Source organism: Eulemur rufifrons, chromosome 8 (genome assembly GCF_041146395.1).
Source record: "Eulemur rufifrons isolate Redbay chromosome 8, OSU_ERuf_1, whole genome shotgun sequence".
Classification (NCBI taxonomy): Eukaryota; Metazoa; Chordata; class Mammalia; order Primates; family Lemuridae; genus Eulemur; species Eulemur rufifrons.
The window spans coordinates 66,758,688-66,786,672 of record NC_090990.1 but is presented as its reverse complement, the minus strand read 5'-3'; the positions used below and the strand labels follow the sequence as shown (position 1 = coordinate 66,786,672).

At 39.1% G+C, this 27,985-nt stretch overlaps 1 protein-coding gene across 2 annotated transcripts; it reads left to right on the top strand.

Moving 5' to 3' along the window:
* Positions 1-314: 314 nt before the first annotated feature.
* On the top strand, positions 315-27,985 carry MCOLN3 (mucolipin TRP cation channel 3). 2 transcript variants are annotated; one of them, XM_069478145.1, is made up of 12 exons: positions 315-542; positions 4,307-4,474; positions 10,881-11,034; positions 12,493-12,577; positions 12,657-12,753; positions 17,556-17,655; positions 20,838-20,950; positions 21,033-21,182; positions 24,700-24,801; positions 24,908-25,030; positions 25,872-26,078; positions 27,851-27,985. In XM_069478145.1, exons 1-12 carry the CDS (start codon positions 315-317, stop codon positions 27,983-27,985), a joined length of 1,662 nt encoding a protein of 553 aa, XP_069334246.1. The 2 variants fall into 2 exon arrangements, with proteins under 2 accessions (XP_069334246.1, XP_069334247.1); XM_069478146.1 differs by lacking the exon at positions 4,307-4,474.

The window sequence follows — 27,985 nt, the reverse complement described above, 5'->3', positions numbered from 1 at the left end:
TCTGATTATATCTATTACTGAACAAGGCAGAAAGCATATACGTACTATATATGTACGTATCTTTTACTGATAGAAGCAGCCCTTGAATTTGGTAACTTTCAACTAGTTGAAAATTCACTTAGTAATTGAAACAAATAGAAAAATGACATCTTACATTCTAACTGATTCTGCAAACATCAAAAGTGCAGTTTAGAGCAATGGTGCTTATTTGAAACCAGATCTTTAGTTTGGGCTTCTTTCTGCAATAGCGAAGAATATGGACTTGTGCCTTCAGTCACTAAATAGAAATGTTGGCTTTGTTTTCCTCCCTAGAGATGGCAAATCCTGAGGTGGTTGTAAATAGTTGCAGCTCTCATGAAGAGGAAAATCGCTGCACTTTCAACCAGCATACATCTCCATCTGAGGAGCTTCTATTAGAAGACCAGATGAGGCGAAAACTCAAATTTTTTTTTATGAATCCCTGTGAGAAGTTCTGGGCTCGAGGTAGAAAACCATGGAAACTTGCCATACAAATTCTAAAAATTGCAATGGTGACTATCCAGGTATGTGTTTCAGATCATGAGTTTGGTGAAAACCTCTTTTAATAACAAAGAGAACTATGTACAGTGGTTTTTATAACTTTTAACTGTTTGCATAATGGAGAAGAATAAAAAATAAGGAAACATACAATCTTAAACCCTTCTCCCTTTACTATTTATGAAAAAATGTCTTTTGTTCTTTACTTTTCTTCTTCCTGTCTTTCATTAAGTTATAATTTTAATTACATAATCAAATTAGTTTTTGGGAAAAGAAGATATTAATATTTGGTCTCCAGTCAAGAGGTTTAGCTGAAGGTTTCTTAATCAGCCATGGAAACCAGTGTGCCTGACATGAAGACTTTCTTTTTGTTCCTAGTTAGATTCCTGGGAATTTCTCTCTCTTCAGAAACTTCAAGGGTTTCTGTTACAGGCAAGTTCTTAGGTTCTCACAGCCTTGTGATCATGAGAATTGTGGAGTGGAAGAATGTGGTGTTAACACAAAGGGAGTGGCATTAGCTAGTAAAATATCAGACTGAGTTTTAGTTCAAAGGGAAATTCCGAATCTCATTTCCTTGGCTTCTTTTAACATTTTTTGAGAAATCATATTTTGTCATTCTTATATGTACTGGTTGTGATTTATTCTTATGAAAATATGTTTTCCTGCTGGTGAGAGTAATTGCCTCTTGTTAAAAGCAAAGAGGCAAAAATAAAAGGAGATTTTAATGAGAAATCATAGATGCATTAGGTTTATTTTTATTGTTGCTTTATCTTCTTAACTTGGTAAAAATGCATAAGTAAATAAATTGTATTAAAGGAGAGATTTTTAAAAAACCCATCATTGCTAATCTTAACTGCTTATTGAGAACAAGTGCTTATGATTGTTAGAAACTAAGGCAATTTCTACAATCATATGAGGTTGGTAGAATTCTTGCTTAAGTTTCTAATACTAGATGTGTATCAAGGGAAACAAACATTTGAGTAACTACTCTGTTCCAGTACATTATTTCATTTAATTCTAATAACATTCCTATTGAATAAATGATTGCATCTCTTGTGTTACAGATGAGAAAACTGATGTTTATAGAGGCCTTTAAAAGTCATATGGCCAGGGCCGGGCGCGGTGGCTCACGCCTGTAATCCTAGCACTCTGGGAGGCCGAGGCGGGTGGATTGCTCAAGGTCAGGAGTTCGAGACCAGCCTGAGCGAGACCCCGTCTCTACTAAAAAAAATGGAAAGACATTATATGGACAACTAAAAATCTATATAGAAAAAATTAGCCGGGCATAGTGGCGCATGCCTGTAGTCCCAGCTACTCGGGAGGCTGAGGCAGTAGGATCGCTTAAGCCCAGGAGTCTGAGGTTGCTGTGAGCTAAGCTGACGCCACGGCACTCACTCTAGCCTGGGCAACAAAGTGAGACTCTGTCTCAACAACAACAAAAAAAAAAAAGTCATATGGCCAGTAAGTGGCAAAATTGAGACATTAGAGGCAGGCACTCTCTCTAACATATCACGCTGAAAATGGATGTTCAATGCTCAATATAGTATTTGGCAAGTTGAATTTAAAGTTCTTAACTTCCTTGTGATGATACAGTGTGTCACAATGGTGAAAAGTTTATGTGTCTTATTTTTTATAAGGGGGAAATACCTGTGTCAGTTGAACATGAATATTTTCTACTTAGAATAATAATAGGTACTACTTGAGTATTGCTGGGTACCAGGCTAAACATTTAACAGACATCATCATGTTCAATTCTCAAAACAGGCCGGGCGCGGTGGCTCACGCCTGTAATCCTAGCACTCTGGGAGGCCGAGGCGGGTGGATTGCTCAAGGTCAGGAGTTCGAGACCAGCCTGAGCGAGACCCCGTCTCTACTAAAAATAGAAAGACATTATATGGACAACTAAAAATCTATATAGAAAAAATTAGCCGGGCATAGTGGCGCATGCCTGTAGTCCCAGCTACTCGGGAGGCTGAGGCAGTAGGATCGCTTAAGCCGAGGAGTCTGAGGTTGCTGTGAGCTAAGCTGACGCCACGGCACTCACTCTAGCCTGGGCAACAAAGTGAGACTCTGTCTCAACAACAACAAAAAAAAAAAAAAAAAAAAATTCTCAAAACAAATTGGAGGTAGGTAGTGGTATCCTCAGTTTACAGATGAGAACACTGAGGCTTAGTAGGGTAATATAACCTGTCATAGTCAGGGGAAACTAGAAGAATAGAATTGAGATTCATACTCAGATTTATTTCCTCTAAGACTTATGTTCTTAATTACTCCTTAATTTTTAGGAAGCTCATCTAACCTTTCTGTGTTTACTAGGGTGGTCAAGAGGAAGACTGGCCAATGGTTAAGATATTAAGCCTGTTAGTAATAATCATGTAAAAGGTGTTTAGGTAAGTTTTTCAAAGGAACTGAGGATTTCGTTATTGCGATGTTTCCTTAATCTATATCTGAACAATCAAACAAATACCAGACAAAGGCAACTTTGTAATTGTGAAAACAAGGGTGACTTGGTGACATATTACCTCTTTTCAGGGAAAAGAAAGTGGGCTTTCTGTTAAGTTGGAGATTTTGTGTCTGCAGCAGCAAAAGGAAGATGTCTACAATGATAGACCCTACTAAAAATTTCCCTTTTCCCATTACTTGGCTCAGTCTCTGAATTATAGCAGTTCCCTCTCAGCAGTTGTCACTCCTGTCTGCCACTAAGCCTTTGATGACAGAGACCAATTGTCTTCTCATTGTATATCCCAGTGGTAACACATGGAAGGTGTTCATGTATTTGAATAATTGGTAAGAATATCTTTGGGAATTCTTTGGAGGCTTTTTAGTCACCACTTTCAATAGATATAAAATCTCTGGAGTATCAAGCTATCATTTTATTGGGATTTAAATGAGGACGCTTAGCTTAAAGAGGCTCTTCAGAAATGGGGGTTATATGTGTGGAGTGAAGGCCATATATCACAAGCAGAGAGGAGAGGGGAAAAAATTAGTCTGTATTTTTCCTGATCAGACCCTGGATTACTTTGTGTAGCAATGATAGGGTGCGTAGAGGCTGGATTTAGCCTGTAAGATATGGGTTCCAATTTTGACTATATGCACATTGCCTAGTGATATAACTTGAAAAAGTCATTTAACTTCTCTGAGCATTTATGTATGCATCTATAAAACTGCTGTATTATGAACTATAATGCAGGATTAGTACGAGGAACATTTCTGGAATAGTGTATGGCCCATAGAGTATATCCCACCTTCCATATAAAATACACCCTGCCTCACTCTGGGATCTAAGTCAGAGTATAGTTAGAGTGTAATTTCTACTTTCAACGTGTACGGGGGCGGGGGGGGGGACATTGGGAGGGAAGAGAAGATGAAAGAGAGACTTGAAGCAGAGTAAGCTTTGGGATTTGATTGAAAGGCCTTTTGTTAACACAACAGCAGTGCAGTGAAACAACTTTTTGTGTGTGTGAACAACTGAGTTTCATGTAAAACTCTGAGGTCAATCCTGCATGAATATTAAGGATACATTACGTTACTATAATTTAGAGATGCATTGAAAGGATATTTTCTATTTTTGGTCTTATCGTCACAGTTTTGGTACTTAGACCTAGGAATATAGTTTGATCATAGGACTTGAACTTCCTTACATTATGGTATCGACCTGCTGCAAAACCTTCTTTATGTCCTAGAGAATTCATTTGAAACTCTTCTACTTGCTATTCAAGCCCCTGCACCCTCTGCCTCCACTTTTTCTGCTCCCATTTTCCACCTTCTTACCTTTTTTTTTTCTTTTAAGCTGGTCTTTTTTGGGCTAAGTAACCAGATGGTGGTAGCTTTCAAGGAAGAGAACACTATAGCATTCAAACACCTCTTCCTAAAAGGATACATGGACCGAATGGATGACACGTATGCAGTGTACACACAGAAAGATGTGTACGACCAGGTCACCTTCGCAGTGAACCAGGTAAATCAAGTGTATTCATTCATTGCTTGGGAGAAAAAATAGACTGGAAAAATGGTAGCAATGTACATAATAACCAATAATCAAGTGTAGAAGGGCGAACATTTCTGCTTAGAAATGACTTATGTATAAAATCGTTTTTAAATTGTTTTTTAAAAATATTGTCAATGAACATTTACAAAACTAGAAATTGAGAAAGCTTTTGTTTAGTAACAGAGAAACAGAAACTTTAAAGATTTAATTAAAAGAATCAGAGCTAGGGCTTGGCAGGGGAACCTCAAATATTTAAGATTACTAACCATGACCCTGGTTGTAAGTAATCATTAGGTCTTCAGAGCTTACACTTTTACAGGCCCTTAACAAATAATGAGAATATTAACTTTGCAGAGTTTGTATAGCAACCAAGACCTTAAAATTCACTTAAAAAATAAGGAAGGCCTTTATGTCATACATGACAATGATTTTATTGTGACATTGACTAACCACTAAACAAAAAGGAACCTTGTTTTTCATACAGATGAAACTATTTCATTCTGAGTTTCTAACCAATTAGTTTTGCTATAAACAGTACCTTTTAAAGATCCCACATTTTGTTTTCTGTAGGTATCATTGAAAGTGTTCTTGAAGTCATTATTCCCAACCTGGGTTAGTTTGCAGACCATATTTCAAAATTATTACAACTCTTCTTCAAAAAATTATTATAGTATAATTGTGGCTCTTCATTTTCTAGAGATAATCTAGGCACAGCGAGATGGTAAACTGCTAGGATAAAATAAATATTTATGGCACCAAGGCTTTCTGTTAGTATTAGGATTGGGAAGCCAAAAATTTATAGTAATAAAAATAAGTTGCATAAATTGTTAAACAGAGTTATATCCTATAATGGCAGTGAAGAGGGGAATAGCATAATGTTGGAGATAATTCAGTTTTGAGAATTTTTTAAAGTGTTTTAAGTTTCTCAAACTAGTCTGAACCAAATTGGTAGTTTGGTGAGGGGTGGGGGGTTTGGTGGTAGAGGGATTAGAGGCAAGAGGTAAATAATCCATTAAATTGTTTGTAAAACATCTTTATCCTTATTAGTAGGCCTAGACTCAGTCTTCAGAATATGATATTTGGTATTCAGGCCATTCTGCTTATCAGATTTCCATGTTCTTTACAGAAATTCATGTAGATTCGTTATTATAGTTGTCTTGGTCCATTCTTGCTGCTATAACAAAATACCAAAGACTGAGTAATTTATAAACAAGAGAAATTTCTTTCTCACTGTCTGGAGCCTGGGAAGTCCAAGATCAAGTTGCTGGCAGGTTCAGTGTCTGGCGAGGGCTTGCACCTTCTTGCTGAATCCTCACATGATGGAAGGTGGAAGGGCAAAAGGGCCTAGACAGTTTCCTCCAGCCTTTTATAAGGTCACTAATCCCATTCATGAGGGTTCTGCATTCAAACCATAGCACTAGCATATGAATAGATAATACTAATTGCAGAGGGGTACCTTGGGCAGATGATTTTTCTAATGTCTTCCAAGTACCATTTAGGCACTTTTAGTTGAAGATAAAAAGTATCTTGATCAAAATTTTCATGAATAAGTAGGGATTTTGGGGTTAATGAGGTCAGTTATTCTACATGCTTCCAGACAACTGAATAGATCAAAGCATGAAGGATCTTTGTTTTCTGTAAGGAAACAAAGTTTCCTTGTTTGATAGTTGAGGTGATAGTTATGGAGGGAAACTGACAAGAGGAACAGTGATATTTCAGTCCTTACAGGTATATCCATGACTAATCAGTTGTCCTGAAGGGTACTGTGGTTTGTTGTGATCCAATACTATGATTATAACAGCACTGCTTTTTATTATATATGCTTCTATATTTAAATGTCAAAGACCTAATTATTTTGTTTTTATATGATACCCTGGCTTTCCTCTTATTTCCTCAATCCTTTTGGGGTCAGCTTTACTGGCTCCTTTTCATCCATTTGCCCCAGAAATTTGAGCAGTCCTCAAAGGTTTGTCCTCCTCCTGCAGAAGTTTCCTCCACTACACAGCCTTGGTTGTCACCAGGATGACGTGACTCCCAAGCAGGTGCTCACACTGTTGCAGGCCGGACACTTCACAAGCACCTCAGGATTACCCTGTGCAGAGTAGCTTCATAGTCTCTTCCCACCTACTCTCTCCAGACTGGATTCTCTTTCTCGTCAGTTGCTTAGGTTAAAAGGTCTCAGGGTCTTCTTGGAATTGTTTTTTCTTGCAGCTCAAACATAGTTTATAAATTCTTATTTCTGATTGACTTCCCTTCTTTCCCACCCACCTGCCCTACCACTTCTTGGCTGTTTTCTAAAGAATTCATCTAAAATTACAGATCTTGGCCGGGCGCGGTGGCTCACGCCTGTAATCCTAGCACTCTGGGAGGCCGAGGCGGGTGGATTGCTCAAGGTCAGGAGTTCGAGACCAGCCTGAGCGAGACCCCGTCTCTACTAAAAATAGAAAGACATTATATGGACACCTAAAAATCTATATAGAAAAAATTAGCCGGGCATAGTGGCGCATGCCTGTAGTCCCAGCTACTCGGGAGGCTGAGGCAGTAGGATCGCTTAAGCCGAGGAGTCTGAGGTTGCTGTGAGCTAAGCTGATGCCACGGCACTCACTCTAGCCTGGGCAACAAAGTGAGACTCTGTCTCAACAAAAAAAAAAAAAAATAAAAAAAAATAAAAAAAAAAAATAAAATTACAGATCTTATTGTATAATATTCCTCTTTATGTAGATAGATTTATATCTATATATCTCTGTGTATAACAAACAGTGTTCAGCACCAGAGCATCTGATGTATTTTATTCCATGAAGGCAGAGGGACATAACAGGCACTCAGATGTTTGTGAATGAGTGAATGAGCTCGATAGGCTCATGGTATGAGTCAGGATCAGGAGATCACAGAAGGACCACAAATAAGCAATCTATAATTAAGGAGCAGTCAGTTTTAATCTGCTTTACTTTTGGTGCCATATCACTCAGCTAAGGACCTTTAATGTGCTTTTATATTGTCACTCAAAGGATAAATTGGGGCCCATGGATCTGAGTGAAAGACTCCTTTTCTCCAAGCATGGCAGCAAAGGCCAGAAAGGACGGATGTGCCCAGCCTAATTAAAGCCCCACAAAGGCCACAGCCAGTTGGATGCTCTGTGCAGTCTCCTCTCTGTTAGTTCCACCAGTTAGTTCTGACCATAGTCTCACCCTACAGTCCTGTCCCAGAGTCCTCCGACTTGGGCTCCAGAGCAGAACACGGCCCTGCCACTTACCCTAGATCACCCATTTCTTGCCAGATGCTTAGATCTCCACTAAGAGTCCTTATTAAGACAGCAAGGAAGTCTGACTGTGGCATAGCGTATGATGTCAGCAGGTACCTGCAGCCCTGGGCCTCAGATCTTTTGCCTTTCAAGATCTTAAAAGGTTTAAGACACAAGATTCTGTGGTCAGGAGGTTTATATCTTTAGGAGATTGCTGTGGGGATTGCCCCACACGTGCATAGTCGGCACTCAGAAGGGCTACAGGGCCCTGTCACAGCTATGACTCTGGTGTATGGCGCCTGCTTGCCTGTCTAGATTTACCGTCCATCTCACATCTCGCGTTGCAGGCACAATGGTCTGCTTGCTACCTTAGACAGAAAACAAAAATCTCAAAGCTGAGTATCTCCAGCATTATACTCTTTTCCCCTACATGTAGAACATAATGCTATTTAACAACTTATAAAGCTTGCTTCTCTTATCTTAGATTTCTGGCTCATTTTCTCAGTCCTAACGCTAACAGAAAGCTTGGTGCCATAATCACGTAGCTCATGCTGACAGTTTACCAACTCAATGTGCACAGATTGGCTCTAGTAACGAAGAGCTACCATTACATTGTAATCATTTTCCACCTTATTAATTTGACAAATATTTGAGCACCTACCATGTGCCTAAAGTGCTGATATTAGAGCAGTGGACTTGATAAATTCCCTGTCCTGTGGAGCTTGAATCCAAATGGAGGAGATGGATCTTAAACAAGTTTAACCAAAATCGTTTGTGTTAAGTAGTGATGAGTGCTACGAAGAAAAATAAACCAGCAATAACCAGCGGCTTCAGGGTGGTCGCAAAAGGCCTTTCTCAAGACTTGAAATCTGGGCAAGAATATTCCAGGCTGAAGGAGTAGCAACAGCAAAGGCCCTGAGGCTGGAAAGCATTTGATATGTTTGAGGAAATACAAGGGAGGCAAAGAGTGAGGGGATAGAGAAAGGGCCAGAGAAGTTGGGGGCTGGCTGGGTCTCTCAGGGATTTACAGGACATGGACAGGAGTTTTGAATTTTATTCTGAGAGAGACAGGAAGCCATGGAAGGGCTTTCAGTAGGGGAGAGACTCTAATGTACATAAGCAAATGCTAACATGTGTTCACTCAAATAGTCAGCATTTATTATGGATCAGGTACTGTTTTTGGTGCAGAGGTACTGCAGTGAACAAATAGACTAAGTCAAGGAGGTCATATTCTAACAGGAAGAGACAGGCAGTAAATAAGTAGATAAGAACATCATCTGTCTGTTGGTTATAAGTACTACGAAAAATATAATAAAGCAAGGAGAGTGAACAACTGGAGGTGATTGGAGAAGGCCTCTCTGATTAGGTAACATGTGAGCAGAGAGCAGACAAAAGTGAGGGCAGGCAGCCTGTGGCTATCCCAATGAAGATACTTCCAGGGAGGAGGAACAGTAAGAACAAAAGTCTTGAGCAGGTTTGTGTTTTTTTATAGGCATGAATTTACTCACTCCTTGTAGCAATCCTATGAGTTCTAGATGGAGACTAGACTATAGTGAGGGTCAGGATTGGAAGCAGGAAGACCAGTTTAGAGGCTTAATTTGTCCAGGAGAGAGATGGTGGTGGTTGGACTAGGGCCATAACAGTGAAAGTGACGAGAGGCAGTCAGATTTGTGGTGAGAAAGCTCAGATCTTTTGGTGACTCCTGTGGGGAGATAATTTGAAAGTAATGCATGACTTTCTGATGGACTAAAAGTACAATATGAGAAAAGGAGACTAAAGGATCTTTCCTAAGTTTTGGCCTGAATGACTGATTGACTTACAGAGTCATTTATAGAGAAGGGGATTATTGTGAAAGGAGTAGGTTTTTCTGTTTGCACATTTATGTTCAAGATTCCTCTTAGACACCATAGGCATCATGTAGGCAGATTGCTATCCAAATGCAGTATTCAATGAAGCATATAGGTGGTGTTTAAAACATGGGACTAGTTGAAGTCACCTGTGGAGAGAATGTGGCTAAAGAGGTTGTGGTCTTAATCCAAAGGCACTCCAAGATGTAGAGGTTGGCAATGCGAGGATAGAGCAAAGGAGACCAAGAAAAAGCAGTCAGTATTCCTAAAGTCAAGTGCAGAAAGTATTTAGTGCAGGGGAAACATTCAACTGCATCAAATACCATGGAGATATTAAGTTAGATGGGGACTGAGAACTAAGTATCAGATTTGGCAACATACTGCTCATTGGTGACCTTGACAAGGCCCAATTCAGAATCCAGCCCATAGACCTAGATTATAAGTTATTTCCTTCATTTAGCATAGCATGTTTCACATGCATCTTTTAATAGAATTTGTTTTCTATGTGTCTATTGCACAAAATTGTTAATTTCAAGACAGATGCCTTATCTTTACCTTTGTATGACCGGGTGTGCCAAACATATTGCTTACAGTAGGTTCTGAAACACCTTGTTTCAGAAACATCTACAGAAATCTATTAAGAGTTTAAGTTGGCAATTATTCCAGGGTACCACAAGATTCTTATTTGTAAAAGTAGTATTTTGTTTTATTGAGGATTCACTAGGATACGGGAATATTGCTATGAAAGTGATTATATTCTTGCAAAGATAAAATCTATATATGTGTGTGTGTGTGTGTATATACATATATATATATATTTTTTTTTTTTAAGAAAAGGTTTTGCTGGTTTGCCTTGAACAATTGTATCCCACTTTTTATATTACAGTAGTAAAGTAGAACTCTTACCTTACAGGAAATAGTTCAAAGATAAATAAAATTTGTATTAACGTTGAATTTAAAAATCAGTCCCTGAACATAGTTCTTAAGGGAGGAAAGAACCTCAAAGATTATGTGGCTTCAGACTTTAATTTTTTCAGATAAGGAACTAGAAGCTCCGCAAGTTGTGACAGAAATGAGACTTGAACCCAGAACTCTAATTCCGCGTGCCCCCTGCCATCTGCTTTGTGGTGCACAGCAGCAGGTCACTTAGCTGCACATCAGTGTGAATGTCTCCACCCTGAGGGGAGGTGGAGACCTGCCAGGTTCAAAGGTGGGGAGGGAGGGACATCGCGGCTTCACTTCTGCCCTGGCTGGCGCTCCCATTTTCTGTTCCTCCTTTTGGCTGAAGTACTTGCAGCTGCGCAACGTCTCGGTGGGGAATCATGCTTACGAGAACAAGGGCACGGAGCAGTCTGCTATGGCAGTCTGTCAGCACTTCTACAAGCGAGGAAACATCTGTCCTGGAAATGATACCTTTGACATTGATCCAGAAATTGAAACTGGTAATGTTCTTCTATAAACTAGAACTTCAATTTTAACTTCTTGGTTTATACTTAAAATCAGTCATTTCATCTCTGAAAACATTGATTTGGTCTGTGCTATGAGGGCATAGTAAGAACTATTTTAGGAGTTATTATGTGTCAGGTCCTGTTCTGAGCTCTTTACTATAACTCAAGAATCCTCAAAAAAAAAAAAAAAGCAACAAAGAAGGCATGAGTGTTTTCCCCATTTTACAGTATGGTTCAGAGGATTAAGTGATCTGCCCAACATGCAGCTAGAAGAGGCAGCGCAGAAATTGGCCCCAAGCTATCGAGCTATCGGTGCTCTTCGCCACTATATGCCACCACCTTGTGCTTGATACACCAATTAAATAGGTAGATTTTATGCTTACAGAGCATTTTGCTTGAAAATACTTGATGTATATAAAACTTCCTTTCCCCAACAGCACTTCGCTATTTAACATCTTTTGGGGGTAGGTTGAGGGATGAGAATCAGAACTTGGAATAACGCAGCTTATTCTTATTAGTAACTTGTACGTATTAATAAAATATCAGCTTAGGTCACTGAGTTAAAAAGTAGGTATTTAAATAGTTTTATAGACACAAGGATTTCTTTTTTTTTGGATAAGGATAGTAAAGGATAACAGTACCAACTAGTGAAAACTTTCTAAAATACTATCTTCCTTTTTTTTTTTAAGTGCTTATTGAGTAAAAGTTATCAGCACATATTAAAAAAAATAGATCCTTAAAACTACTTAGAAAATGTTACCTTAGTCACCGCAAGTGATTCAAGTCATATGCTTAGGATACAAAAAAGGGAGGTGGAGGGTCTCAAAGTTTATCTAGGCTTAAAAAGACAGGAAGGAAGATAATATTCTATAGAACACTAATGACATAGAGTTCATATCTTTCTCTAGCCTCCAACCCCTCCAGAAATGTAGCCACTAATGTCTTAAAAACAAATGAGTCATTGTAACCAAGCGGTATTGATGTTTAACTTTTAAAATCTTAATTCAGGGCCTGTAATCCTAGCACTCTGGGAGGCCGAGGTGGGCGGATCGTTTGAGCTCAGGAGTTCGAGACCAGCCTGAGCAAGAGCGAAACCCCATCTCTACTAAAAATAGAAAGAAATTATATGGACAGCTAAAAATATATATAGAAAAAATTAGCCGGGCATGGTGGTGCATGCCTGTAGTCCCAGCTACTCGGGAGGCTGAGACAGGAGGATCGCTTGAGCTCAGGAGTTTGAGGTTGCTGTGAGCTAGGCTGACGCCACGGCACTCACTCTAGCCTGGGCAACAGAGTGAGACTCTGTCTCAAAAAAAAAAAATCTTAATTCAGAAAAATAATAGAACCTGAATATGGTCTTAAATGTATTATCCTTTCAAAATGCAGTTTTATTTATTTATTTTAGGTACTATATCATGTTTTTTTTGTTGTTGTTGTTCTTTTCTATGGCAGAATGTTTCTTTGTAGAGCCAGATGAACCTTTTCACATTGGAACACCAGAAGAAAATAAACTCAACTTAACACTGGACTTCCACAGGTGAGGGACACAGATGGGAGTGTAATTTATGTTTGTGTGTATATGTTTCCACTGAACTAAAGTCTCCTCTGTTTTCCAGACTCCTAACAGTGGAGCTTCAGTTTAAACTGAAAGCCATTAATCTGCAGACAGTTCGTCATCAAGAGCTCCCTGACTGTTATGACTTTACCCTGACTGTAAGTGTGGGCCAGGCTAAATCTGGTTCCAGTCTGGAGAAAAGTTGTTTTATCTAGTTATATGTTTCATAAGTTTGTATTAAGGCATGATTAAGAATACAAGATGTTTCCATTTAAATGTGTATAGGGGAAACATTGATACATCTAGCTCTATTTTGTTGTAATAATTTATTTACTTGTTAATTATTTCTTCTGTACCTCAGTGTAAGTTCTGCCAGAGCAGGGACCTTGTCTTGTTCACTACTGTCTCCAGGACCAAGAACAGTGCCTGTCACAGAGTAGATGTTCAATCACAAAAGGAACAGGGGTTTGCAGGTTCTGTATGATTGGCTCACGACAGCCTGTGGCTATCTGCTTAAGGGCACTGCCAAGGGTTCTTGTTACTGTTTCTTCACCATGGATGTTGGCAGCCTTTGGGTTATTGCTCACACTGCTTGTCCTCATGCTGCCTCTGAATGCTCTCATTCGTCTCTCCCCCTGCAGCCCACCCTCTCACTTCTGCATTCTTCATGTTCCAGTTGCAGATGGAGTATTAAGCTCTCTAGGGAGCACAAGATGTGTCTAATGTGAGTTTATCACCTCACAAGATCAGAGTCCGTAACCCAGTGCAGTTTGTTCATATGCAGGATAGCATTTGAAATGACTTACCTTCATACCATCCAGAGTTCCCTCACTTTGCACTATTTGATACAAATAGTAGTTTGTAGCAAAAGCTGTGTCCAGGATACTCACTACTTGGCTGTGATACTCAAGTTGTCAGAGATGGAGGTTAAAAAAAAATTTTAGAATATGGTATAATGTAATAAGTATACATAGCATTCAATGAAAAAAGGCACAAAAACTATAAGAGTATTTTGAATTAGGCTACAAATTTCAATCATAATATCAATCAGCAAGTTATAAATTATCAGTATTATTTGATTTTTAGAAATTGAACTATAACCCAGTCTCCTCTCTTTTTTCTTTCTCTCTGTCTTGAATTTGAGAAATGACACTTTTCAGACTTTTTATAATACTGATATCTCCATTGTGGACCTTGTTTTAATTCCTTATTTAGAAAGACATTCTATCTTCTGATCTCCCAAGTATTTTGTGGAGTTTTTTGTTTTCTTTTCTTTCTTTCTCTCTTTTTAAAAATTTTATATGGGCTTACTACCTTTTCCTTTGTTTTAGGATTTTCTAGGTGTTTATTAACTCTGCTAGATTGAAAGTTCCTTGAAGGTAGGAACTATTTTATTAATCTTTTCATTCCTCAAAAAACATAGTAGGTGACACAAATATTTGTTGAATGTATAAATGAAACACTTGTGAAATCTAGACCCTTTCTATTGGCTCAATTCAGTAATAAAAGCAACCTGGCCTGTTAGCCACATGCAGATTTGTTGTATTTTCATCATTATTGTAGATCATCCCAAGCTATACTTTTGCATTGTGGATTTAGCAGTGCATCTTGTAGAACTGGGGTAGAGCTTATATCCTATGGGGTGATTTAATAATAAAAGCCGTTTGTGCAACTTCATTGTCATAAGTAAATGTAAACTGGATAGCATGCACCTGATATAAAATGTAGGGACTTTAGAGTCAGATAAGCCTACATTTCAGTTCAGCTCACCAGTTAGTAGCTGTGTAACTTTTAAGAAAATTATTTCATTGGTTTGTGCCTCAGTTTCATCTGTGAAACAAAATTAATGCCTACCTACCTGGCAAGCTTGTCGTCGAGATATAAAATAATATACATAAAGGACTTACCTAAGTATCTGGTATATACTAGATAATTGATTCATTCAACAGCTTTTTTAAAACCTTTGCTGTGTGTGCCCAGTTGGATTTAGAATGGAAAAGTAGTGCATTAGCATTCATGCATAGAGTTTAATACATTTTTGTATCATGTATTTCGAAGCTCTTTATTAGGTGTATGAACACCTAGGATTCTTGTGGTCACTTGATGAACTAACTCTTTTAGCATTATGTGATGGTACTCGTTACCTCTACTAATATTCTTTGGTTTGACATCTACATTGTTTCGTGTTAATGTAGCCACTCTAGCTTTCTTTTGATTAGTGTTAGCATGGCATATCTTTTCCCATCCTCATAATATTAACCTATTTGTGTTTTATATTTAAAGTGGGTTTCTTGTAAGGCATGGTATTGTTGGATCTTGCTTTATTATCCAATCTCACAATCTCTACCCTTTAATTAGTGTGCTTAGACCATTTATATTGTTTGCAATTATTTCCTTTTTTTCTGCCTTCTTTCGGATTATATTTTATGACTTCATTTTATTTCATTTGTTAGCTTATTAGCTATAACTCTTTGTTGTATTTTGGGGTTTATAGTAAACATTTTTAAGTTATTATAGTCTACCTTCAAGGGATATTATACCACTGTATATACAGTGTAACAACCTCACAATATACTTCCATTTCTCCCATGTTGGCCTTTATGTTATTATCATACAATTTATTTCTACATGTTATAAATTCCACAATATACTATTATTAATTTTGTTTTAAACAATTATCTTTTAAAGCAATTTAAATAATAAGAAAACATCTTTACATTTGCCCATGTAGTTACTATTTCCAGTGTGCTTCATTCTTGTGTGTAACTCCAAGTTTCCATCTAGTATCATTTTCCTTCTGCCTGAAGGGTTTCCTTTAACATTTCTTATCGTGCAGGTCTACAAGTGACGAATTCTTTCAGCTTTTGTATGTCTAGAAAATATTTAACTTTCATTTTTTTAAAGATCATTTCATTGTGTATAGAATTCTATCTTGACTGGTTGCTTGGTCTTTGTTTTGTTTTTGCCCCAGTACTTTAAATATGTTGCTCTTCTAGCTTATACTGTTTCTGATAGGAAATCTGCTATCCTCTTTATCTTTATTCTTCTGTACAGGATGTGGCTTTCCCCATCTGGGCACTTTGGAAATTTTCTCTTTATCTTTGATTTTAAGCAATTTGGTTGTGAAATCCCTTGTTGTTATTTTCTTCTTGTTTCCTGTTTGGGGTTCATTGAGTGCCATGGGTCTGTGGGTTGATAGTTGTCATTATATTTGGTATTTATTCAGCATGATTTCTTCAAATATTTTTTTCTATTATTCTCCCCCACCCCCAGCCCCCTGTCCTTTTTCAGAGGTTCTAATTATATCTATATTTGGTCACTTGACGTTATCCCATAGCTCACTAATGCTGTTTGTTTGTTTTATGTTTCAGTCTTTTTTTTTTCTGTGTGTTTCATTTTGCATAGTTTCTATGTTTTCAAATTCACTAATTTTTTTCTGTGCTATCTAATCTTTTCTAATCCCATTCAGTACTTTTCTTCTTTGTTTGAGGGATTCACCTTCTTCTGAGCATCTTAGCAAGATGTGACTGACATTGAGCCACAGATTATTTACTCAATAGGTATTTCATGAGCACCTACTATTTGTAAAACCCTGAGGCCCTTTGTGTGGGAAAAACATGGTTTCTACTTGACAAGGATTTCTGACTCAATCAAATAACACTGCGCATCTTCCTTGTATGAGGCCATGGGCTGGGTTTGCCAGCCGTTGTGGACATGGACAGACAAATCAGTGGACTGCCAAGGAAAGAAGCTTACAGTTCATCAAGAGGAGAAATATAGCGCTCTGGGAGGCCGAGGCAGGAGGATCGCTCGAGGTCAGGAGTTCGAGACCAGCCTGAGCAAGAGTGAGACTCCGTCTCTACTAAAAATAGAAAGAAATGATCTGGACAGCTACAATCATATATATAGAAAAAAATTAACCAGGCATGGTGGTGCATGCCTGTAGTCCCAGCTACTCGGGAGGCTGAGGCAGAAGGATGGCTTAAGCCCAGGAGTTTGAGGTTGCTGTGAGCTTGACACCACGGCACTCTAGCCCGGGCAACAGAACAAGACTCTGTTTCAAAAAAAAAAAAAAAAAAAAAAGAGGAGAAATAGAATGACTAAACCCTTTAAGGTCATTTGAAATCTTATATCTAAAGTGATATGAGATCTTATATCGCCCACATGGAGAAGCTTCAATAAAATTCATTTAAGTGACAGACTTTTCAAAGAACTTTTCTTCTTCAGTACTTGAGAGAAAGAGAAGAGGCAGAAAAAAAATAGACTGATTTTCTTGCCTTGCCATCCCTGTCCTTCGATGGGGACAGGGAACCAAACTAGAGTGGAAGACAGTAGAAGAACTATGGAAGGTGTTCTGGCATAGCTTTGTCCTGCTTGGCACCTGGTGTCCTGAAGTGCCTGTCCTCGAGGCAAGGCATGTCTACTGACTCCCTGCCACCAAATGCTTTGTCATAAACATTGTGCTAAAGTGACTAAGAAATCTAGGCCCAGAATAAAAATGGAAAAAGTCTTAAGGCAGAAATAATGAGCCTCCGAACTAGGAAGAATTGTGGAAGCACTAAAAATCTACCCCTAGCTGAGGTCCTGCTGGGAGTTGGAGGAAAGTATAGAAAGTATAGTTGTACCAGCTCTTGCTCATATCTAGACGGTACCTGGAGGCACCTGGAATGGGAAGGAGGGGAAGTACTATTGTTGTATACATTCTTCAGGGCTGAAATGCTGTCCTAGAAACAAAGGGTTTTAGAGAATACAAGGTCTCTCTGGAAGATCTAGTTCAACTTTTTCATTTCACAGAGAAATAATGGGAACTTCCCAAGGTTGAACAGAGTTCACAACAGGTTTGAAATGAGGATATGGGTCTCCTGTACCCTTGAAAGAATTGTTTCCTAATTAGTGCTTAGAGGTGTATCTTGGCTTCAAAAACGATAGGTATGATTTTGACCTTTTCGTGTCTTTACAGATAACATTTGACAACAAGGCCCACAGTGGAAGAATTAAAATAAGTCTAGATAATGACATTTCCATCAGAGAATGTAAAGACTGGCATGTATCTGGATCAAGTAAGTGATGAGCTTTCCTAGTTTTCAGAATGGTTATTAACTAATGTAAAACAGTCATTAAATTACTGCCCCTTGGATAGGTGGAACATTGAATAAAAGATTGGACCATTTCCAAGTCCCTAATTCTCGTAAGCATGTGAACTCATGGTAGATATCTGATGTTTCAGGTAATACCTAAGTCACTCACGCTGAAATGGCCTTCCTTACCTTCTTCAGGTGCCCTTACCTGCCCACTCCTCACCAAGAACATATGTATGGTCCCCCACCAAGACTCTACATGTGTATACCCAAACCAATTCTTATCGAGTGCATGCTGCCTAAGTACTTCCACCTTCATTTTCCTCATTTTAATATTTTAAAATATGCTTGAGATAGGCAGAACCCTTATTTTTACAGATGAAGAAACTAAGACTCAGAAGTGACACTTGGTACCCATGGTCATACAGCCAGGGAGAAGTCAGGTAGGATTTGACCCTAAAGCATCCCACACATTGTAATTGCCTTCTATCCAGGTTAAAAAGTAGACTTAGGAGCTGGGCACATTGGGTAGCACTTGTAGTTTTAGCTACTTGGGAGGCTGAGGTAGGAGGATCGCATTAGCCCAGGAGTTTGAGGCTGCAGTGTATCATGATCATGCCTGTGAATAGCCACTGCATTCTAGCCTGGGCAACACAATGAGACCCTGCCTCTAAATTTTAAAAAAATGTTTAAAGTAGATGAGAGGAAAAAAGGGTCTATTCTTAGAAATATGGGCAATAATTCAGGTATAAACTGAATACTGTTGAGAATTTTGGAGCTGAACTGGAGAAAATTGCCTGGAAAGAATTTATTAATATCTATCTCATTTTCTAGTCCCTCATAAGTAAAATAATGGTATGTTGTGCTAGACTTAATGATTCGGTCAGGGGTTCTCAGATTCTTGTGAGCAAAAGAATCTTACTGGATACCTGTTAAGATGTTGTTTTCCCAACTCCATGCAAGGCGGTCAGCAGGTCTGAGGTGGGGCTTAGGAATGTGTAGACAGCCCTTATTCAGACTGTCCTTGGATAATCACTGTTTTAGGGTTGCCTACTGATTGATTTGCCAAGTTCAGAAGTAATAACAAGGTAGTAAGAGTAAATAAAGTGAAATTTCATCACTGTAGAATTCTTTTCCCTAATAGGTAACTTCAAATACATGAAGCTCTTAAATTATAAACTGTCATTTCAATCACAAGTTTATTTGAAACACAAACCTCTTTTGTCATCTGTAAACTTTATAATGCTTCTCCCCAACTTTAGAATAAAGAAAATGAGAGGATATAAAAGTGCCTGGCACATAGGCTTTGTCTCAAATATTTGTTTCTTGGTTTTTAAGTTTTTCTAAAGTAGATTTAGAAATTTGTATAGCAATTAGATACCCTTGGCAAACATTAATGGGATGCTTCATCACAGAACTAGTCTTAAGTCCTTCATCTTTTCATTAGTATAGAGCAGTCTAACCTGTGAAATAGAGACAAGCTCTGTAGCAGAGCATGTGATGGCTGACACCTCTGCCTACCTCTCTTCACTGGCTCCGCTCATGCTGGCCGGGACTTTGCACTTTCAATTCTCCAGAATCTCTGTAAGGGTAGCTCTTTCTCATCACTAAGGTTTCAGTTAAAACTTACTTCTCCCTTTACTATACAGTATAAACGAACTCTCTTCTCTAACATTCTGCCACACTAACCTCCCTCGGATAGAGCAGTGGATCTCAAATTTTAGCATCATCTAGAGGGCTTGTGAAAACCCAGAGTTTCTGATTCAGTGGGTCTGGTTAGGACCCAAGAATGTGCATTTCTAATAAGTTCCCAAGGAATGCCAAGAACCACTGATATAGACTGATGGGAGCTGGAAACAGACTGCAAAGTTTTGAATCCTGAGTCTGCCACCTACTGGTCCTGTAACCTTGGGCAAATCATGTGACCTCTGTGCTTCAGTTTTCTCACCTGCAGAGTAGAGATAATCATGCCCACCTCTTTAGGGTTGCTGTGAGGATCAAATAAGTTAATACATACAAAGTGCTTAGAGGTATGCCTGGGAAGAAATGTGCTCAATACTTGTTAGCTATTATGATTTATTTTCTTTGTATCATTACCACTATCTGAAAGCATTTTGTTCCTGTGCTTATGTACTTCTTTGCTTGTCTCAGTGCAGCAGAGAAGTTCCACAAGATCAGAGACCTTGTCTATCTTATTCACCAATGTATCCCAGAATCTAGAAAAATGCCTGGCACATAATGGGTGCTTAATAAATACTTTATACCTAGATAAGTATATTTCAATAGAATATGCAGGGAGGCTAATTATATTGTCAATGGAAAAAAAAGCCAAACTCTGTGAAATAATTTTAAAGAGATTTACTCTGAGCCAAATTTGAGGATCATGACCTGGAGCCATGCCCAAGAAGCCTTGAGCAAGTGGACTCTCTATGGTTGGGATACAGTTTGATTTTATACATTTCAGGGAGACAGGGGTTACAGATGAAGTAATAAATCGATATGTGGGAGGCATACATGGGTTTGGCCTGAAAAGGTGAGCCATCTCCAAGGGGGGGCTTACAGATTATAGGTGGGGTTAAAGATTCTTTGGCTTGTAATTGGTTAAAAACAAGAAGCTTTGTCTAAAGGCTTGGAATGTTTTAACAGAGGAGCTGTTTATCAGAGATAAGCCACCAGACTTAGATTTGTTGTGTAAATTGAGGACCTGTAGGTTTGTCTTGCATACCCTTAGGCTTGCTAATGGGTTACAAAGGGTGTCTCCAAGAAGGGGAGGGGCATGATGAGGCATGTCTGACCTCCCTTCTCCTGGCAGGCAATTTAGTCTTGGGATATTCTTTTGGCCACGGGGGGGGGGGGGGGGGGTCCATTCAGTCAGCCGGTGGGGGGGGGGGGTGAGCGTTAAAATTTTATTTTAGTTCACAGTATTAAGAACAAAAGACCACGAGCTGATAATTAAAGATCTTGGATTGGTGGTTGTGGTGTTTTTAAAAGGACTTGTAACCTTGTGTAAATACTAATTGGAAGGGTGCTTATCAAGGCTTTTTTTTTCTTTATTGTCTTACTGGAAAGAATGCTTGAATTATCTAAATTATTCTAAAAAGAAGTAGATGTTGCCATATTAGTGTCCCACCACATAAGCACTACATAATCTTTTTTGCTTGCAGTTCAGAAGAATACTCATTACATGATGATCTTTGATGCCTTTGTCATTCTGACTTGCTTAGCTTCGTTGATCCTCTGCGTTAGATCTGTGATTAGAGGACTTCATCTTCAGCAGGTAGGATTGTTGCTTTCTAGGAATGCTACTGATATTTTGACTGACAGAGAAATTCATTGTGCCTCCCCTCTTTTCCCTAAAGGAATTTGTCAATTTTTTCCTCCTCCATTATAAGAAGGAAGTTTCTGTTTCTGATCAAATGAAGTTTGTCAATGGATGGTACATTATGATTATTATTAGTGACATATTGACAATCATTGGATCAATTCTAAAAATGGAAATCCAAGCAAAGGTAAACTTTTTCCTAATCATGCTATTGTTAGTATCAGCTTTGGATTAATGGTAATATATTTTTCCAGAATGTGAGAATTTTCAGCGTAAATGATTTCTTCCAAACCTTACAGCAAGTAAACTTGAAATCAATAATGGTAATTTTCTTAAATCTAGTCGGAAAGTCTCTTAGGCAGAGTTTTTCATAGTGAGATCCACAAACCACTGCATCAAGATCATTTGGGTGCCGGGTTAAAATGCCCCATGTTAGACTTTGAATTCAAACTCTTCAGGTGGGGCCTGTGAATTCTTACACACACCAAAATTCATACACACACCAAGCTAACTAAGGTAAGAGTTCGTAAAAACAATCTTACAAGAAATGCTACAATCTTCAACCAAAAATGAGTGAGGCTGAAGGGGAAAGTGAGGTCAAGGTGCTATTGTGTGAGTTCTTTTTTTTTTTTTTTTTTTTTTTTTTTTTTGAGACAGAGTCTCACTCTGTTGCCCAGGCTAGAGTGAGTGCCGTGGCATCAGCCTAGCTCACAGCAACCTCAAACTCCTGAGCTCAAGCGATCCTCCTGTCTCAGCCTCCCGAGTAGCTGGGACTACAGGCATGCGCCACCATGCCCAGCTAATTTTTTCTATATAGATTTTTAGCTGTCCATATAATTTCTTTCTATTTTTAGTAGAGGTGGGGTCTCGCTCTTGCTCAGGCTGGTCTCGAACTCCTGAGCTCAAACAATCCGCCCACCTCGGCCTCCCAGAGTGCTAGGATTACAGGCGTGAGCCACCGCGCCCGGCCTATTGTGTGAGTTCTTGTATTTGTTTCTTCTGTCCATTCAAAGTGAGAATGGGAGCATTTTCTTACTTTTCTCATTGATGTGCTACAAAGTTATCCATTTTAAGTTAAGACTAACCTCACTGAGAAATCAACTCTCCCTCGCAAACAGAAACCAAATTAAAAAGACTAATATTGTTCAGGAATCTTGCTCAAACTTATATTTTCCTAGTCATAATGCAACTGATTCTGAGTCATCTGGGAGTTGGTTATAAGCCTGGGCAGAGACCCCAAATGCAATGGCTCAGATAAAATTAGGAGCTTCTTTCTTTCTTATGTAATAGTCAGGGAGAGTTTTACAAGTTGGTGAGTAGCTAAGCTCCACACAGTCATTCAAGGACCCAAGCTCCTCCTACTTTGTTTCTGTGCCAGCCCTTGAGGGCTCAGCCTGACTGCATGATTGGCACTGGATCCCGTCAAAACCAGGTTGCAGCTTATGGTAAGCAAAAACACAGTATGGTGGAAGCTCTCCCACAGACTTACAGCAAGACTTTGTTTCGGTTCACATCCCACTAGAGAGAATTTAGTCAATCCTACCTGCAAAAGGAGCCAGGGAATACAGCCCCGGCAAGTGACTAGGAAGCAGAGAGAATGGGTCTAGGTCAACACTTAGTAGCTGCCACTATATGTGGCTGTAGTATATATTATTGGAATAGATGTTTAACTTTAGGGAAAAAAAAGAAACAAAAAACAAAATCAACAGAAGAAAAGGAGTACGGGGAGATTTGCAGCAAATCTTTAGTTTTATCAAATTCAACTATCATTAACTTCAATGGGTTCCAATAATCTTTCTACATTTTTCTAGGCCTCTCTGCCCATTTCATAGATGATTGTTCCATGTTTTCTTCTCTTCTAAAACCTCTCACACCCTTGCCACATTATCACTCTAAGCTAATGACCTTACCTCTTCTTTCACAAAAACAATAGAAAAAAAATTTCCACAAACTCCCACTTCATTTATCCACCTCTCAAAATCAGTGCCCACATACTAGCTATTTCTCTGTTACTGTGGATATATTGTTTCAGCCACTCTCCAGGGCCAGCCCCTCCTCCTGCCTACCAGATGCCATCCCCACTTGCTTATTCAAAGGCACGGTCCCCACTAGTCTTCCTTCTCAGGTGTCATCAATTTCCCTCTCTCTACAGGTCATACCCATTAGCATGTTTTGCCTCTTTTTGGAAAGATAACATCTCAAACCCATTTCTCCCCCTCTAGCTACTTACTATTCCAATTTCTCTGCTCCCTTTTATTTAGCAAAAGACCTCAAAAGAGTAACCTTGTTGACTCTGATTCCATTCCTACCATTCTTTTTATGTCGGTTCCAGTCAGGCTGCCCTGCCCCTCCTCAGAAAGTGTTCTTTCCAATGTCCTCCCATGCTGATGAGTCCAATCATCAATTATTTACCCTCATCTTGACCTATCAGCAGCTTTTAACACTGCATAGCACTCGCTCTTTGTTGTCATACTTTTTCATTGGGTGGTCACTTACCAGGTTTTCCTCCTAAGTCATTGGCTGGTCTTCTGACTTTCCTTTGCTGGTTCCCTCTCATCTCACCAACCTATTCAGGTGACAATGTTTCAAGACACAGTGCTTGAACATCTTCTCTTTTCTGCTCCTGTCTTGGTAATCTCATCCTGTCGCACGGCTTTAAATAGTACCTATTTGCCAATGAATCCCAAATCTATGTCTCCAGCTTGGAATTCTTCTCTGAACTCTAGACTCAAATATCCAACTGTCTATTCTACATCTCCACTTGGATATCTACTTTTCCTCTTAAAGTTATCATACTTAATAGAACTTCTAAAAACCCCACCTCCACAGTCTAACCCCTTCCTAATTTTTGTTAATGGCAACTTTCTTCAGTTGCTCAAGACAAAAATCACGGATTCATCATAGACTCCTCTTTTTCACTAACCCCCTCTCTCCTACATCTAATCCAAGAGCAAATCCTGTTGATCTTCCTTCTAAAACCACCACATCACCTCCACTATTACCAGCCTGGTTCAAGCCGCCATCTCTCACCTATATTATTGTAATAGCCTCCTTACTTCTCCAACAATCTGCTCTCAGCCACAGCAGCCAACATTTGATCATGTCACACCTGTTAAGGAATCTCAAATCTCTCCAACTAGGTCAGAGTAAAAGACAAAGTTGTTAAGTGCTTGGGGTCCTATACTACCTGTTGCCTCATCTCTTCTGTATACTCTTTCCATTGCTCACTCCAGTCAAACTCACTAACTTGCCAGACACCGTTCTGCCTCAGGGCCTTTGCGCTTGCTGGTCCCTGTGCCTGGAAGGATCCTCCCTTAGATTTTTGCTTGACTTCCTCCCTCACTCCCTTCAGATCTTTGCTCAAAAGCCACCTTTTCAGTGAGATTTTCCCTGATCACCCTATTTAAAATTACAAACCCATACCATTCCTTATCCCTTCCCCTGAATTTTCTCCTCAGCAATTGCCATCAGCTAATGTACCAAAGGTTCTATTAATTTATTTCTATTGTATCTCTCCACACCGCACCTTCACTAAAGTGTAAGCTTCATGAAGGCAGAGAATTTTGTTTGTTCACTCCTTTATCCTTGGCACCTAGAACACCTAGCTATGAGTGCCTGACTCATAGCTACCTCAATAAATATATTTTGCCCAAATGAATTTCTACTATATTAATCTGATTATATTTTTTCCCACTCTGTCTTAGAGTCTAACAAGTTACGATGTCTGTAGCATACTTCTTGGGACTTCTACTATGCTTGTGTGGCTTGGAGTCATCCGATATCTCGGATTCTTTGAGAAGTACAATGTAAGGAATTCCATGGATCTCCATGCTGTTGGTATTTCTCTCAGAGTTGTTGCACTGCTTTGGCTGAAGGACAAAGGGATTCTAATGACCTCTTTCACTTTCCCAGCTCCTTATTTTGACCCTTCAGGCAGCATTGCCTAATGTCATCAGGTTCTGTTGCTGTGCAGCTATGATTTACTTAGGCTACTGCTTCTGTGGATGGATTGTGCTGGGGCCCTACCATGACAAGGTACTGAGAAATAACTCTTTTCCTATTACTATTAAGCTTTTAGCATAGTGCCAGTGGCTTGTCATCCTTTTTAAATGAACTCCTTTTATTTTGTGATTTAGCCTTAAAATATTGAAGGTAGCATATCTATTGCCATATTTATGAACTGGTAAGTTGTGACTAGCTTGAGAGAATAATTGATTCACTCAACTGCCTCAAATTCTGTTTTGCAATATGTCAGATAATTAAGTCCCTTTTACCACCAGTGAAGCCAAGTTTAATCAGTTTGATTCATCAATATGTATCTACATATCTATATCTATCTATCCATAGAGTAGGCTATTTAGGTAAGCCTTCTCAAAATTTGACTTTATTAAAAAAGTAGTATAGGGAGAAACTTGTATTAATAAAAATATTTGAATATTTTGTTACCAGAGTTACTGTAGTCTTGACTATCATGCTGCTATCTTAAATGGAATGAACCTTAAAATGGGATTATGAGCATGCATGGTTGGGACCTGGGTATTACTGTAGAAGCATTTCGCGGTTGTCTTTCTGTGGAGGTAAAGGGGAGGGGTAAGGCTTGCCTCAGAAAAGCAGAGGCTGCAGACCAGCCCCTTCTGCATTTGATTCAGGTTGCTCCAACTAAGAGGAGCACCAAGAGAGAGATGCTTGTCCCAGGAAAAAATGGTAGGCTTATACATGTCATATGCATCACAAAGCAAATGTGTGTGGTTGCCTCAGGTTATTTGTTTGAAAGGGTAACTGGGGCTGTCTGGTGCCATTATGTTTAATATGATATCATGGTCTCCAATGGGAAGAAATGTGGAATAAAATGAGCTTTTCTCTTTTCTTTTTCCAGTTCCGTTCTCTGAACATGGTCTCTGAATGCCTTTTCTCTCTAATAAATGGAGATGATATGTTTGCCACATTTGCAAAAATGCAGCAGAAAAGTTACTTGGTCTGGCTGTTCAGCAGAATTTACCTCTACTCATTCATCAGCCTCTTTATATATATGATTTTAAGTCTTTTCATTGCATTGATCACTGATACATATGAAACAATTAAGGTAGGTTTATCAAGAGCCGTATGTGGCAGTGTTCTTTTAGAACTTATATAGTAGCAGTAAAATTTAGTACCTAAGGGGGTGGGGGAAGTTGATAGGATGTTAATTTGTTCAGGATAGAGAGAAGGACCTCAATTTTAGAGACTGAGAAATAGAAATGGAGGAGAAAATAGAACTTTTAGAAGGTTGAAAGTCTTTTCTCTAAGTAATTGTGCTGTTTCAAGCAAGCTGTCTAACCTTTTATTAGACTTATAGCAGCCAGTAGATATTGGGTAAATAAAATGGATGGAATTTCAGAAAGCCAAAATTTTGTGGGGAACTTTAAAAATCCAATTTTTATAAAGAAAAATTGTCCCTCTCCTTTGGAGTGTGCTGTCACTGAACCTGTCACTCTTTGAAAGGCCCGCATAGCACATGCCCAGAACCTGGCCTCCTGAATAGCAGAGGGCTTGATTGGGCCTGTACTAGCCATATGTACTTTATGTAGTCAGAAATCTGACTTGAAAAGCTATTGTTATTCATATGAGATATTTTAAAAATCAGTTTAAGCCCCTTGAAATATGGAAAGGCAGAATAAATATTCTTATATATTTAAATTTCTAATAACCTTATTCTGTTAGGTGGACTACTGATATAGACACTTACATGTGGGGGCTTTTCTTTCTGGGTTTGAGGGGGGTAATGAAACATGATGCCATGTAATTGCCCCCAGGGATAAAAAGAATGCCTTGGTGGGAGCTGATAATTATGAATACGTTGCTCATGAAGCCAGAGCTGTGACTTCACTCTTACTGAACAAGATTTCAGGGACTAATTATCTTCCTTGCTCTCTCTTCAGTAGAAGTTAGATGTATGTTTAGGGTCACCAAAGCAACTAGGAAAGAAAGAATGTAGTTTTAACTGTCCAAATCCCTCCCAATGGTGCTCTAAAAGTTCACTACCTTCAACTTTGTATGCAGGGAACTGCATGTGTTATTCGAGAGTGACACTGGAAATCTCTAAGAGTAACATGGGCTTTCTTTCAACTCTTGATGACATAACCTGAGACTCATATTTTAGGTTGCTAACCTCTTTTCATGGGCTCAGAGCACTTGCCAAATGGGCAAGCTAAGTTATTTCTGATCCTTTTTGGTCAGAGCATGTCCTAGAGATCTTAGACCCCAAATTGATATATATTAAACAAATCCATGTGCCTAGAGGAGTAACTCCAAAAGGGTGTACAGATTGGAAATCTCTTGTAGCAGTAAGATCTTTGTCCAGACACTTGAGATAGCTCAGGAGCATCTAAGGCTATGCTGAGGTCTCCCAGGAAAGCCTAGGATGTTAACCGCTTGGTGCTCAACAATACCCTGTTAATCCACATCATTTGGGCTTCTTGTGGCCTGAACCAGGCTCCATCAGATGCCTGCTTCACACTGGCCTGGCAGTCATGGGCCTGCAGGGCAGAGTCGTGACAGAAGTTCTCAGACTTGGGATGGGCCTGACTCACTTCTCCCTGGAGGCAGAACTCACACTCAGACTCAACATGCCCATTTTGGGCAAAAGTGGACCCAGAAAAGAGAGCTAAAGAGGGCAACTGCAGAATCCTAGGCCCACTTTACTTCAGCCAAACCTGAGAGTGACTCTAAAGGCTGCATCTTCTTGCAAGTACTTGGAAGTGACTAAACTATTCCTCTAGGAAAGTCCCCTCCCTTGCCAAATGATCCCTTTTGAATTTGTAATAAATTGTTTTCAAGGGGCTTATTAACGAGAGTTTTAAAAATTCTTTTATGTAGCATTACCAACAAGATGGCTTCCCAGAGACTGAACTTCGTACATTTATATCAGAGTGTAAAGATCTGCCTAACTCTGGAAAATACAGATTAGAAGATGACCCTCCAGTATCTTTATTCTGCTGTTGTAAAAAGTAA

Coding starts and splice junctions, on each gene's coding strand:
- MCOLN3 (XM_069478145.1), top strand. CDS start 315: ATGGCAAATCCTGAGGTGGTTGTAAATAGTTGCAGCTCTCATGAAGAG. Junction 11,035..12,492: donor TGATCCAGAAATTGAAACTG/GTAATGTTCTTC, acceptor TTTCTATGGCAG/AATGTTTCTTTGTAGAGCCA. Junction 21,183..24,699: donor AAATGGAAATCCAAGCAAAG/GTAAACTTTTTC, acceptor ACTCTGTCTTAG/AGTCTAACAAGTTACGATGT.